Source organism: Aotus nancymaae, unplaced genomic scaffold (assembly GCF_030222135.1).
Source record: "Aotus nancymaae isolate 86718 unplaced genomic scaffold, 86718_ANA_hifiasm-v0.15.2.pri h1tg000014l, whole genome shotgun sequence".
Lineage (NCBI taxonomy): Eukaryota > Metazoa > Chordata > Mammalia > Primates > Aotidae > Aotus > Aotus nancymaae.
Genome location: NW_026988425.1, coordinates 44,827,697 through 44,842,896, shown reverse-complemented (window position 1 = coordinate 44,842,896; position 15,200 = coordinate 44,827,697). Strand labels below are relative to the sequence as shown.

The 15,200-nt window shown below is 36.1% G+C and overlaps 2 protein-coding genes across 4 annotated transcripts in view; one reads left to right on the top strand and one right to left on the bottom strand.

The window, feature by feature from the left end:
* The window catches only part of EMB (embigin), a 48,229-nt gene that overhangs the window by 15,755 nt on the left and 17,274 nt on the right, over positions 1-15,200 (top strand). The window lies entirely within an intron of this gene.
* LOC110568126 (PEST proteolytic signal-containing nuclear protein-like) lies at positions 12,688-13,784 on the bottom strand. The gene is given in 3 exon segments (XM_064375740.1): positions 12,688-13,072; positions 13,074-13,408; positions 13,752-13,784. Coding segments are annotated over 3 exon segments (585 nt in total). The 3' UTR covers positions 12,688-12,855.

The following is a 15,200-nucleotide window of genomic DNA, read 5'->3' as shown; positions in this document are numbered from 1 at the left end:
TGTTAGAATCAGCTCTCCTGTGTTGACCCAATGGCACATTTTATTTACATGTTGAGATGTAAGCAGCTGTCCTGCAAGGTTCTCATGAGCCAAGGAGGTAATATAAGCAGACATTAGAGATGCAGATGTGCAAATTAAGGCACAAGGTAAGATTTGGGAAGATTAGTCAACAAAAGGAAAGACAACCACATTGCCTGAAGCTAGGCCTGCAAGAGATCTAGGTTAGCACCACTCAGATTTTAGGGGCAGGTGACTGAGAAGATTGAGAAGAAAAGAAGTGAAAATATTTTATTGCAGAGGGGATTATAGCATGCCTCCAATGAGCTGAAAATCTTATGATAGTTTTCAGAGGCACTCATCAAATCTGATACGTAGACTATTGGTGTACAGAGAAAAAATATTGAGACCTAACATTCATAGAGAGTCAGAGAAAGCAAAGATGGAAGAGGGATCTACCCATAGCAACACAAGTGGCGGTGGCTGTGATAGACTTTTGTTCTATGTCAGGTTTCTTTTATTATTATTATTATTATTAGCAGAGGTATTGATGGTTGGGGCTGGATGATGCTTGGTTGTAGGAGGTTGTTTGCAGCATTGTAGGTTATTTAACAGCATTCCTAGTCTTTACTCACTAGATCTGAGTAGCACCTGCTAAGTTGGGACAGCTGGATATGTCTCCAGATATTGCCAAACATTCCCTGGTGGAACAAAATTGTCCCCACTTGAAAATTACCCCTGCTCTTCTATATATTAAAAACGAGAGCCCTGCACGTGTTTCCCATCCCCTTATCATGAGAAGACACATGATTTAATAATCTCGTGATTAATATTTAATAATCTCACCATGAAGTTACATGATGGTGCTGAATCACAGGCACAGGACCTCACACCGTGTAAGTGGGACCTGTCTCTTCCCTCCCTTTTAATGGTATTCAATAAGAATGGAGCCAAAAGCATCTTCAATAAAGCACATAACGGAGAAGCATGTATGTTCCTGCTTGTCTGATATGTATTTACTGTTTTTTGTTAATTTTTAATTCTGTAAGTAAAAATGAGTTCAGTTTTAAAAATATTAAAACATTATTTTCAGCATTAGAGTAATTTAGAGAATCTGAAAACTCTCCTGCCATACCTACAAATATCTTAAATATAGTAAACATTCTTTTAACTATATAGCTATGTACACAAAAGTAAAGAGTTTCTATTGACCAAATCTGGTGCTCAGGGCCTGAAACCCATAAAGTGATATTTTGTTAGATTTCCTGTGTTTGTTGCCAAGATCCTTGAGTTTTAAGAGCCACAAAAATATAAAAAACAAAGCCTTGAATTCATGAAAGCAGGGGAGTTGGAACTGAAAACCTCCAGAAAACTGATCCTTCCTAGGCTATAAATGTAATGAAAGGTTTGATTTAGGGAAGAAAATCAGCAGACAGCACAAGATGACAAGTTGGCTTCTTTCTTTTAAAGTTTTGTTAGGCATTAAAACCAAAAGATTCCCAGTGTTATCTGCCAATTAAAAATAATATTAATAAAATAATTTTAGAACAAAAAACCTCCAAACCCCCAAAGATTTACCTTATTATTGAAAGACATGGACCTGTCCTTAACAGTTTAAATTGTAAATTTACATTAACTCTGTTATACTGTACAGGAGCCTCTGAGCTGAGAAATAACACAAAAATGACCCTGGCAGGTAGGAAAGCAAATTAAAAACCCTCTGTAGAAGAATGCATTGCCCATCTTGGTGACATAATCCCTACTGTTACATGTCTCAACGTGACACAAGACAAAAATATAAAAATCAAACATGCAGTCCCTAACAGAGCTAAGGAGCAGTAGGATTAGACATTCCAGAGCTTCAAATTATAGAAATACCAGGAGAGCCATAAAAGAAAAAATATTAAAAACATGAGAAATGAATATTATATTATTTTTTAAAAAGACAAAGTAGATTTCAAAAATATCCAAATATAACTCCAGGAGATGAAATAAAAAACTTGACTGATGAGGTTCAAGTCTTACTGAGTTACCCACCATTTCTATATCTGTTCTCTCTCTTTTCCAATGCTAAACTCTGTTCAGTGTGTTTGTTTCAGTGTGTTTGTGTGCATCCATAAAAACTATGTAGTATTGTTTGTGTTCTTTAGTGTTAGTGGTATTAGTCCATATATATTGTTCTGAAAATTGATTTTTGTCATTCAACATTAGTTTTTGGAGATGTAGCCATATTGCATATGAATCTAGCTTGTTTTTTTCTTTTTTCACTTGTATGCACAGCATAAATATACCAGCTTACTTACACATTTTTTTCTTTAGTGGACCCTAGTTGGCTTATGTATTTTTTGTTATAAACCATGTTGCAAGAGACACCCTACATTTATCTCTCAGGGCATAATTGTGAATGTTTCTCTATGATAAATACCACACGATAGAATCGCTGAGTTAGAAATTACGCACATCTTTATTTTAATATATGCTTCCATATTGCCCTTTAAAATATCTTGACAGTTGGCCCCTTTCCCTGATCCACATATTAGGCTTATATTTTATTTTTTGAAGAGGTAGGCATAAATTTTGGATACTGAATTTTTACTTTTTATATAAGTTGCACATATTTTTTCCCACTTGTCTTTAAACTTGTATGTGGTGCTTTTTAATTGTGAAGAAGTTTTATTATATGTTTTTTCCTATTATTTGTATACTTTTCCACCTTTCGCTTTTTAACCCATATGTGATATAGTTTTATGTTTTGTATGTGATAAGGAACTAATTTTGTGGTTATTGTTTTGTACTGTTAGCCAGCATCTCAACACTCTCTAAAAGAATAGTTCTTCTTTTTCTGATAGCTTTGAAATATCACTGTAATCATATTTCAGTTCCCATACTCTATTCTGTTTCTCTACTGTTTCATTGTTTTACAAAGTTATTAAAGTATTGCCCAAAGTAAGAAGTACATTTTACTTTGTAACCTGATGCACCATTCACACGCATGTGAAACAAAACATTCGTCAAATAACACCCACACCTAATAGGCTTATTATATTCTGACAATTTCATTCCAATCCATTAAAAAACAAATCTGGTAATAACTATTATAAGTTGATTTCCTGATCCACTAATAGATTTTGGCTTGCAGTCTGAAAAGTTTGGCCAGTTAATTCATTAATTTTAATTCATTAATTTCTTGGCATTTTATGATATTAAGATGTTAGTATTATTTTTAAAACATTGTATCTTTTTATCTCTGTTCTTTTTTAAGAAACAGATTTTCTTTCTTGGAGTTTAATTCTCTCTCATACACTTTAAAATTGGGTTTTGTAAAAAGTGCTTTTGGAATTTAACTGATTCTTCACTTACTCCATAGATTTATTTTGGAGAAAATTAGTATTTTTATGCTATTACCATCTATGATTTAGATCTCATTTGATTTAGAGTGTCTATTGCAGTTAAACTTAATTGTAATTTATGTTTGAGTTATACATCCCCTGCTAGATTAATACTTTTAAAATCACCTCTGTATCACATACAGCATATAAAAATACTAAACAAATTTATTCGGGACAATGACTGAGTCAAAATTTTATTTTATTTATAAAAATACTAAACAAATTTATTTAGGAGAATGAATGAGTCAACTGTGTGGGACAAGAACTTCTTAGACATTTCTTGCATATCTCCTAAAGTACTTTCTGCCTAGAATTCCTCATATAATTCATGAGGCAGAATTTTTATATGCTTGAACTTTCAGTCTAAGGCAAGGTGCCTTATCTGTCTACAGACGTGATTCTGCATTTTAAACACTCTGTTCCAGGAGCCAGTTGCATTATTACAACCACTTCAACAAAAATTTATTGAAAGCCCAGTTTACAGTGATGAACATGGCAGACTTCCCTTTCTGCCCCCCTCCCCCCATGTCATACAGTTTATGTTTTAATGGGGAGAGACAATGAATAAATAAGAAAACAAATTAATATAAAAAATTAATATAAAAGGTAATACCAGACAGTGCCAAATGCTAGGAAGTATATAAAGGAAGTGTGATAGAGTCTGTCGCTAACAGCGTGTCTGGTTAGAGGAGTCTTTTCTGCAAAGGAGGCGTGTGACCTGAGACAGTCAGTCACTTGGGGTATGTACCAAAATGTATATACTGACTCCCTGAGTGTCTGCAAGGTTAGCACCTTAGAAGTTGATACTATGAGACATAAATCTCAAGGACTGGCATCCTGGATATAAGACTAAATCTCAAGGACTGGCATCAAGGTGTAAGCACCTGCAGTTTGGAGAAGTTCATTACCAAGGTAGCAGGCCATGCTCTCAGTTTACATTAGGTATTTATGAGCCCTCATCTTTATCCGGTGTGTCCTGAGGCTGGTGTTTACCTCTTCTTTGATGAAATCCAGTTACTTTTATTTTATTTTTTAAGTGCAGGGTACATGTGCAGGATATGCAGGTTTGTTACATAGATAAACGTTTTCCATGGTGGTTTGCTGCACCTATCAATCCATCACCTAGGCATTGAGCCCGGCATGCATTAGCCTTTTTCCCTAATGCTCTGCACCTCCCCACCGTCCCTCAGCAGGCCCCAGTGTATGTTGTTCCTCTCCCTGTGTCCATGTGTTCTTGTTGTTCAGCTCCCACTTTTAAGTAAGAACATGCAGTGTTTTGGTTTTCTGTTCCTGTGTTAGTTTGCTGAGGATAATGGCTTCCAGCTTCATCCGTGCCCCTGCAAAGGACATGATCTTGTTCCTTTTTATGGCTGCATAGTATTCCATGGTGTATATGTACCACATTTTCTTTATCCAGTCTATCACTGATGAACATTTGGGTTAATGCCATGTCTTTGCTATTGTGAATAGTGCTGCAATGAACATATGTGTGCATGCATCACTTTTAAATCCTTTGTTCCCTGGAATGTAACATGATGGGGAAAGAAGTTGAAGGGATGAAGAGACCAATCTTGAATGCTTTCCACACCCTTTTGAGTCTTCACTAATTGTAGCAACTTTTTTTTTTACCAGTTTTATAAAGTATCTGTGTGTGTGTGTGTGTGTGTGTGTATGTTTGTGTGTGTGTATATTGGTGGGGGGAGGTTCTGCTTAAGTTTTCCTCTGATTTATTTCTCAAATAGTTATGGTACTAAAATAATTTTGAAATTAGAATTTCAAAATTATCATTAGAATAACCCATCCCAAAATTTAAATGATTTTTGTACTGGGGAATCAAATGATACAATATTTTCATTTGCTGTTCCTTTCTTCCATTATATTGAAGTGGATATGTGCAAAATGGTTCAAAATAAGTGAAACTTTTTATCAGGGTAGAGAAGGCAGAAATTAGATATAAAGATCAAAGGCAAATTGTTATGGCATAAGATGATTTTGATTTGTAAATGTAGAAGAGATGTAGAAAAATACTAAAGTGTGATTTGTAGCTCTAAGAACAGGAGGGCAGAACTGGCCATGGAGGGGAGCATACAGGGCCAGGGACTGGCTGTTCTGAGTCCTGGACTGCTACCTCAGCCTGGATCTTGCCCCTGACCTCGGGCATTGCCTTTCAGATGTACTGAACAGGTACTATGATTACGACTTTGCAGAACTTATTCTGAGGACCAAATATTATCATATGTTCTAGATATTTGTGAGCTGCCAAGTGACATAAGTGCTATGTAATTTTAATCAAATGGACGGAATGCATAGATGAAGTATCTGGTGTAAATCTTGATAGGTGTATATGGATTAGGTTAATGATCTCAAGCCCAGAAGCAGTCTATAGCCAGTTAAGCAGGAAATAATTTATTGAATAAAGGACTTTGGCTAGCAGAATTGATGAGAAGATTGGAAATCAAGTTCTGGCAATGCCAAGGACCTCAGGTGACAGATAGCAAGGATTACTGGAATAGTCTGCTTGAGATATTTCTGCTGGCACTGGACTCTTAATGTTAGGGCCTGGCATAAAGGCACATAATATATTTTTAGTGAAATTGTTCAACGAATGCATATGAAAAACGTGGTAAGTGTTCAGTAAATAAGTGTTAAATGAGTGAATGAAGGAATAATGAGGCACAGTCACTGCTAGACACTTGCCATTGCTATTGTGATTAATTTTTCAGTCCTACCTAGGTCCTTAACTCCCTGCCTCTAACTTTAAAGCCCTGACAAGGAGGTTATAATTAAAGTGGCCAAACTCTAGTGCTCAGCTGGGCAGAGAGAAGAAATACCTGTTCTTAGGTTTCTGCAGTGAGTGAGTGCTTTGCCTATCACCAAACCGTTGTATACGGATGGGAAGAGTGTTCGATTCTGATTGTCCAAAAATAGGATCAATGGCCACTGTTATAGTGTTGGATTAACTTTGTGTTAATTATTTGGAAACAGTGGCAACAAATGTATTTGTTTACTAAAACAGTGTAACCATTTGCTATAGTTTTCCTGTTAGGTTGCAAACGATAGATGCAATGTTGTTCACTATGTGATAGAAAAATATATTTAATTATTATATTATTACCCAATGTTATTGCCTCAAATTAAATACTACATTGTTGCAACAAGAGACATACAATTCTGGAATCCAAATAGAATTATTTTCATTTTTCTTTGAAATGATGTTAAATCTGTTTAGAAAGTAGAAAAATAACCATTACATGATTTAATTTCTGGTACTAACTGAAGTAGAGGAAAACAGTGACTAACAGAAGCTTTGTTTAGTAAAATTCAACTAGCGTCTCCTCTTAAATAATTTTAACACATTTTCTAAAACATTGCTAAACCTTTGATGAATTATTTTGGAAAACCTGGCTTCATTTGTGTAGAAGCCATTCACATTTTTTGGTATTTCTTTTGAGGATGCCTGTGTTAAAAAAAAGATTCTAAAAGTTTGAAAATAGGCTCAGCTCATTTTTCATAGGTCTTGAGGGAATCTCTTGGAAGTACTTGGAGATTTTATATACATATAAAAAAGTGTATCAAAGTGTATGTGTACTACTTTTTACTTAAGTTGGGTTTTTATCATTTCAGGTTTCTCTGTGCACATTGGTTATTTCACATTTTAAGTTTATGGGATTCAGGAAGCACGTGTTTTAGGCTGTATCACACTGGTATTGCACTAATCAGATAGCATGTAAATAACTTGTTGATAGGATCACTTAATAAACGATCATGATTCTTCATTCGATATGAGACTTAATTTGGGAAAGAGGTGAAATTACAAGAATCAAGGAATAGTATTATGTTTTATAAATTTCAGATATAAAATTTGATAACTTTATTCTTATTCAGAGGGATTATAAGTGAACTCCCTGTGTTTAAGATGTGCAACATTAGTGATAAAAACAAGATCCATTGCATCATTTTTATATAGGGATGTTGGCCTCATGTTAGTGTGGCCTTCTGTTTCTGTAAGGATTCTGGATGTTTCATTGATATTTTAGGTTGCATCATGAAGCCTTGTTGACTTTTATGGTGAAATTGTTACATGGCAGGTGAATCCCAGTGTTGGGGTGTAGCCTGAGAAGGTTTGCTCAGGAAAGAATTCAAGAGTGAGCTGGTGGTAGAAAAAAGCAGCTTTACTGAGGCAGGGGTGTTACAGCTCTGTGACTTCTCCTTTAGCGCAGGGTACCCTGGGAAATGAGTCGAGTAGCAGTTCTGTAGTCATGGTTATACCACTTTTAATTGCATGCAAAATAAGGAGCAGACTATTTAGAAATTTGTAAAAAACAGGAGGTAACTTCTGGGCCATTGCCATGGAAAGGGATGGTAACTTCTGGGTATAGCCATGGCAATGGTAAATTGTCACGGTGCTGGTGGGCGTGTCTTATTGAGAGAAGTTTTCGTCGCCTCTTCCTTGTTTCTGTCAGTCTTCAGTCTGGTCCAGGCCACCTCCTACCTCATAATGAATAATGAAAAGTTAGGCTGATGGGGCTCCATATTTTCTATCTTGGCTTCTATCAGAGTTGTCCCATCTAATTGGTTGTATATGTCACAGTTCACTTAAGTGTTTTTAGTAAGAGTTTCTGTTTTTAAAGCATGTTTGGAAACACTGTCCTATGCAATAAATTTTAATCGGCTTCCTCCATATTTTCTTTTTTTTAATAAAGAACAAAGCAGACTTTTATTTCTAGTGATATGATTTAAAAGATTGGGCCCTGAATAGACCCAAGAAGATGTAAATGTCATTTCTCTAAAGACTGCAAATTGCTGAAAGGCCCGTATACTTTAAAAATGTTACCTATGAAAATATGAAATTATTTAGGTATAAATTACTATATGGTTTTAAGAGCAGTCTTAAAAATATGTTTCAGAAACAACCAATTTTTATCTTTTAGAAATGTAGATGTCATAGATGCTTTTGCAGCACTAAGGTGGCAAAAATGCATTGCAGTATTAAGTTGTGCAGTGTTAAGGAAACTGAAACATTGCTGGCTGAGCTCACCTTAGTTATGTAAAACTGTGTTTAGCTGCAAATGTACATTTTAAAAATATTTTGATTGAACTGTTCATTTATCATCACATTCACATTGGTATATAGGTACACTGTACATTTATTTAATCTTCTATTAATTTTTTTTTTATTTAAAATCTTGGTTCAACAGTTTGAAGGTGAATTAAGTTAAATCCATTGTCATGAGAATGTAATGTCTTTGAGAGTTGGCATATTCTGTTGGTTATCACAATCTGGACTCAGGCATACCTAAATCTGAGATTCAGTGTTGCCTTTGTCTTGATGTGTGATCTTAGACAAGATAGTCAACCTCTCTTTGCTTCATCTCTAAAGTGAGAATTATAACAATGATACTTACCTCATAAAGCTATTATGAAAATTAGATGATTTAATCAACATATAACCCTTAGCATCGTATATGATTGTTTTTATAATATTCCCCAGTGAAAATGGTGAGCAGAAGTGGGCATTTATTAATTGCTATATTATACTACTATTGCTTTTCTTATGATAGAACTTTCTACAATCTCATGGAATATGTATTGTCCCACCTTACAAATAAGGAAACTGATGTCCCATACAAAGATACTTTGATTTGCTAATGCAAGGTATAGAATCAAGACAGTTAAACAATTTGAGTTTTGCTTTTAGAAGGACAACTTTGGTTGGAGCAAGAGAAGCTGGCCAAGAGAAATTAGGTAATTTGCCTGGTCTTGGTGAAAGATAATGAAGGCCAATAATAGGAGGGTTGGATAAAACTGGGCAAATTTGATGGACATTTTAGCAATAGAATCAACTGAATACTACTGCATATGATTCAGTGATATGGGAATACTAGTGGATCTCTCTTGGATATTTTGAGTCTGAAGTTCCCATGGGATATCCAGATTTAGATGCTCCGTAGACACCTGGAGCAGTAAAATAAAAAAAAAGACATCAGTGGATGTTCTGATTTTGCAAGTAAAGAGCATTAGAATTAATAGTTGAATCCACCAAAGGAGTGCCAAATTAAGAAGTAAAGAGACCAGAGAGCAAAATCCTGATGGGCACCAACATTTAAAAGGTAATTGGAATAATTTGGTGTGGCTAGCAAAATGTTTAAAATATACTAGGATAGTGAAATAGAGCACAGTAAAGGGAACTACAGGGAATAGGTAGTCTCTGGCAATATATGATATTCTAGAGACATCAAATGTTATTTGTCTTTTTGAGCATAAAATTCAATTCAGCAATTTTGCGATTACACAAGCGGTTATTTCAAGCATGTGCCCACAAAGCACTTTGCTTGAGCTGTACTTCACTATCTGTAAACCTTGTACCTGGTCCTTGCTTAAGGAAGCATTTCATCAAGTTTCTTATGTAATTAAAAGTAATAGTTTTTTTTTTTTTGAGACAGGGTCCTGCTTCATCACCCAGCCTGGAGTGCAGTGGAGTCACCTTAACACACTGCAACCTCAACTCCTGGGCTCAAGAGATCCTCCCACCTCTGCCTACAACTAGCTGGGACCACAGGCATGCACTACCAAGCCTGGATAATTTTTTCATTTGTTTTATAGAGATGAGTTCTCATCGTGTTTCTCAGGCTGGTTTCGAACTCCTGTGCTCAAGTAGTCTCACCCACCTCAACCTCCCAAATTGCTGGGATTATAGGCATGAACCACTGCACCTAGCCATTTTGAGTTATATTATTTTTCTTTCTACATTTTGACTCTACATTCTACATTTAATCATACTATACCATTATCGAAAATGAGAAGAACTTAAGAAAATTGTATGATGCACTGCTGTATTCCAAACACAGCTCCTTCTCTTCCCCTTTAGAGTAATTACCACTATTCTGATTTTTATGCAGTCACTTTCTTTCTTTTTTATATTGTTTTATCACCCAGGTATGTGTCCCTAAATATTACAGTTCAGTTTTGCTTTTCTTTTAATGGCTTGTTTTCTTTTAAGCATCTTATGATCTTCAGGTGCCCCAAACATAGCACCTGATGTTCAATACAAAGACATCTCTCTCCCTTTTAAAATTTATCTATTGAAAAAACCAGACCAGGTACGCTGGCTCGTGCCTGTGATCTCAGCACTTTCGGAGGCCGAGGCAGGTAGGTCACCTGCGGTCAGGAATTCAAGACCAGGCTGCCAACATGGTGAAAGCCCGTCTCTACTAAAAATACAAAAAAATTACCCTGGCATGGTGGCGGGCACCTGGAATTCCAGCTACTTGGGAGGCTGAGGAAAGAAACTCTCTCTCAAAAAAGAGAAAGAGAAAGAGAGAAAGAGAAAGGAGAAGAAAGGAAAGAAGGAAGGAAGGAAAGAAGGAAGGTGGTGGGGGAGGGAGGGAGGGAAAGGAAGGAATGAATTTTTTCTGGAGTTTGACAAATTTAGTGATATTTTATTAAAAAAGAGAAAGGAAGAATAGAAAGTAACAGATCATTCTTGTTTTTTTTTTTTTTTTTTTAGTTTGACAACTTTATTGGTATTTTATTAAAGACATTCATCTCAGTCATTTCTCTCTCCCAGCTTGACCTTAGGTTAATATTTCATTTGGGTCAAGAAAAGAATATGTAGGAGAGGTATGTTATTTTAACAAACAAGAAAATGGATAAAAATGGATAGTTTGCCTACATTAAAGTAAGGCAAAATTCATGTATCCTGATATAATTAAATCATGTAAGAACTAAGAGTTCTACATAAATTTCTATTGTTTTACATGGGGCTTATTCTAAACTTAAATGCTAGTGAACTGTTAGGAATTTACATGGGCTGCGTCTCTGGAGTTATTACCGTCTAAAAGAGCTCAGCGGTCAGTTACCACCAATAAAACAGTCTGAAGCTGCCTCCAAATATAATACTGTAGGAGTTTTCATGGAGGTTTTTATACTGTATGTTTCTTTTGTCTGTGACTATGCTTTTAAAGGTGTGTTTAACTGTCACATTAAAAAAAAGTTCATATATAATACAAAAATACAAAAACAAATGCCCTACAATACACAAATCTAACAAAGTATATGTGGTGAGATTCCAAAAAATGTTTAAAGATGCATTTTCTTTCCTTCAGGCCATTGGTCAATATGTATACATTTAAAATAAACCATATAATTTTTCTGGTAAGAAAGCTGATATTTAAGTTCAATTCAAATTGTGTTTCACAAGTTAGTTATTTACATCCTTAGACAATGTTACAGAAAGTGCATCTTCTTATTATTCACCTTCATACAAAGTTAAAAATTTTTTTTGTGTTTATACCTTTTAAAAAATAAAAACAGCCAAATATATAAACAATATATACATTTAAATTTTTGGTGATGATTTGTATTTTAAAAGAAACAGCTTCCTTATGATTTGCCTCAAGTTCTGGTGGAAATTCTTACAGGAACTAGCTAATGAAAACAAGAGAAGCACACTCAAAATACTGATTTACTTTGGTAGCAAATGGTTTTTCTTTGAAGAGTAATGAAGATAGACAAGACCCATTAAGGCGAAGTGGGCTATTTCAAATATTCAACTGTTTACATTAAAAAAAATCATTTTACGAGCTAAACATATGTATCCGCTGATAGCAGTGCAATAGCTAGTTTATGATGACTTGAAACAAAACAAATGCCCATAAGGAATTTTAATTTTATCTAAATTTACTTTCAGTCAATAGCTCAGTAGCATCTTCCTCCCAATACAATACTGCATCTCTCTGTAAGGCTGTTCCTAGGAGCTAGAGAAGTTTAGGTAATAGGGGAGTTAAGAGAGTAACTGCTTGCAGTTTTAAATTGATAATAACTTTTGTTTGTTTGTTTGTTTTTTTGAGATAGAGTCTTGCTCTGTCACCAGGTTGGAGTGCAGTGGCGCGATCTCGGCTCATTGCAACCTATGCCTCCCAAGTTCAAGTAATTCTCCTGCCTCAGCCTCCCAAATAGCTGGGACTACAGGCACACACCACCACACCCAGCTAATTTTTTTGTATTTTTAGTAGAGAGGGGATTTCACTTTGCCTGCCTCAGCCTCCCATGTTGGTTTATCCCTTCCAATATTCTTCATCTTTATCTTTGCTTCTGGGATTACAGGAGTGAGCCACTGTGCCCAGCCTGGCAATACTTTCTGCTTCTCTCTTAATGTGCTAATGGTTGTGTTTAAAAAAACATGCAATTCTCAGTAAGGTACAATTTCTGATTTCTTTATTATCTGTAACCTTTGGAAACTAATCACATGAAACAACAAAATTAGCAAGTGTCTTAAAATCTGTATATAAAACATAAAGTACCTTTAATTTGAAACTCTCAGTTATTAGTGTACCACTCAATCTTTTAAAAAAAAATGAAAAAGAAAAAAAAAAAGCAGCTCCAAAGATAGTCTTATACCATTCTTTAAAAAAGAAAACTGTTCCTTTTAACTTTACACCCACTCCACACCCCAATTTCAAAACATCATTTAATTATCTTGGTCATGGACATTTCCAAGATGAGATTTTATATTTTGCTTCCATAGCTGCTGGTTATCAGAAAACCCATGCTTTCCTTTATTGAAGGAGTTTGGTCCAGCTGATGTTGGTGTATCCCTTCCTATATTCTTCATATTCATCTTTGCTTCTGGAGGCATTTCCTCTGGTTCACTATCTTCATCTTCATTAAAAGCTGCTGCCACTGAAAGTTTTTAGAGCAAGTGTTGGAACAGTTTAAGGCTTACTTGATCCAAGTTTGATGGGTATGTCTGATGCTTTCTTTGTTGTCTGACTACCTATGGAAAATCCACACTTGGAGATCTTTGTAGGCTTTGTTGGGAGGTCTGCAGCTTCTTCAGCTGAATGCGTCTCAGTGCTATGACTGGAACTTTCCCCTTCATTACTGGAAGAAACAGTCTTAGTATTCACTGGTTTTTCTGCTTCCTCTTCAGGTCCTCCAGCAGCTCCAGCTCGCTGTGACTTTTCAGGCCTCTCCTTTCCCGCCTTCCTGTCCACTGTTTTCCCCACCGCTACACTACCTCCCTTGTTTTTTTTGAGAAGGAGTTTTGCTCTTGTTGCCCAAGCTGGAGTGCAATGGTGCCATCTTGGCCCACTGCAGCCTCCGCTTACAGGGTTCAAGTGATTCTCCTGCCTCAGCCTCCCAAGTAGCTGTGATTTCAGGCATGCACCACCACGCCTGGCTAATTTTGTATTTTCAGCAGAGATGGGGTTTCTCCATGTTGGTCAGGCTGGTCTTGAACTCCTGACCTCAGGTGATCTGCCTGCCTCAGCCTCTCAAAGTGCTGGGATTACAGGCGTGAGCCACCCTGCCCTGCCCAGATCATTCATTTTGTAGTTTTCCTACAATCTGGATTTTGTTGCTTACTTTCATGAAATGTAGTTTAATGTGTTCTTCCATAATCCCTATTTCCTGTAAACTGGGAATTGGATCCAGAGACTTAATCCATTTCAGGAACCTCCTCCAACATCTTTTTTGACAAGATTATAGCCTAGGTAATGAGATAGTCTTCATCAAGAGAGACATAATTCTGTTTTTGAAATTATTGCAGCAGTTGATGGAAAATGCCTAGATCCATGATTCACTAGGGGTTGCAGCATCATTGTGGTATATTTCTATGATTTCTTTTTTATTCATTTGCTAGAATTTTTCTATAAAGAGAAAGTAAACTTTCTCTTCTGTTTGGTTAGCCAGGTACAGTTAGTGTAGGACAAACAAGGTACATGCTTAATATTTTTTCTTTATTTACTACTGTTGAAAATTAAAGTTATCTTTATATGTTTTCCCTGAGAGAGAGAGAGAGAGAGAGAGAGAGAGAGAGAGAGAGAGAGAGAGAGGGAGAGGGAGAGGGAGAGGGAGAGGGAGAGAGAGAGAGGGAGAGGGAGAGAGAGAGAGGGAGAGTGTATTTTTGGAGAGTCAGTGGTTGGGAACCTGAGGTTTAAACTGAAGAAAGAAAAGACAAGTAGAGGCTTTACTGCTCTTGCTCTAGTGGACCCTCAGCAGAAATCTGGGATACTGGTTAAAAAAAAAAAAAAAAGCTTGTACTTGCCTACTGGGTCAGAGGTCCTGAAATATCAGACTTTGGAATTGGGGTTGTAGTGGAAGGGTGGGGAGTCCTAACCATTCCATCTTTTTCTCTACAATTTCAGGCACAGTGAATTAAACTGACAAAAGATGGATTAGCAAAACAAACAGCGTATTTAATTACATATGGATGGAAGTTAGAAAGATGTAGTTCAAAGGGGCAGTTAAATTTGGGGGCTTATATGCCATCTTAGTTGGGTAAGGGGAGGGACTGCTTATGGAAAAATGAATGAGTTTTTGGAAAGATAAATGAGCAATTTAGATAACAGGTGGAAGATGTGATAGTTTTGTGACAGTGTCTGTTTAGGTGTGGTGTGAAGACTTATCATTTTCGGTGATAAGAGTCCATCTTCCTTATTACTCTTAAGGAGGGATTTATGGCAGTGGAGGTTTTTTGGAGTTCCTTTGAAAGGCTCTGCTTTTGGTCAGAGAAGAGATTTCAGGAACTCAAATGCCTTCTGCACAAAAATAATTTGTATGCTATCCTGGCATATTCTGGATCCTTCAATTGTGTGTGTGTGTGTGTGTGTGTGTGTGTGTGTGTGTTTTCCTTTTTTCCTTTTAAACTAAACACTTCATGAATTCATACTGATATTCGAAATTTAGTTAAAATTCAGAACTACAGGATGCTTATTTAAATTCTCTGTCCCGTACTTATGTCTATATCCAGTCCCTACAGGTCCTTTTTTTTTTTTTTTTTTTTTTTTTGAGACAGAGTCTTGCTCTGTTGGC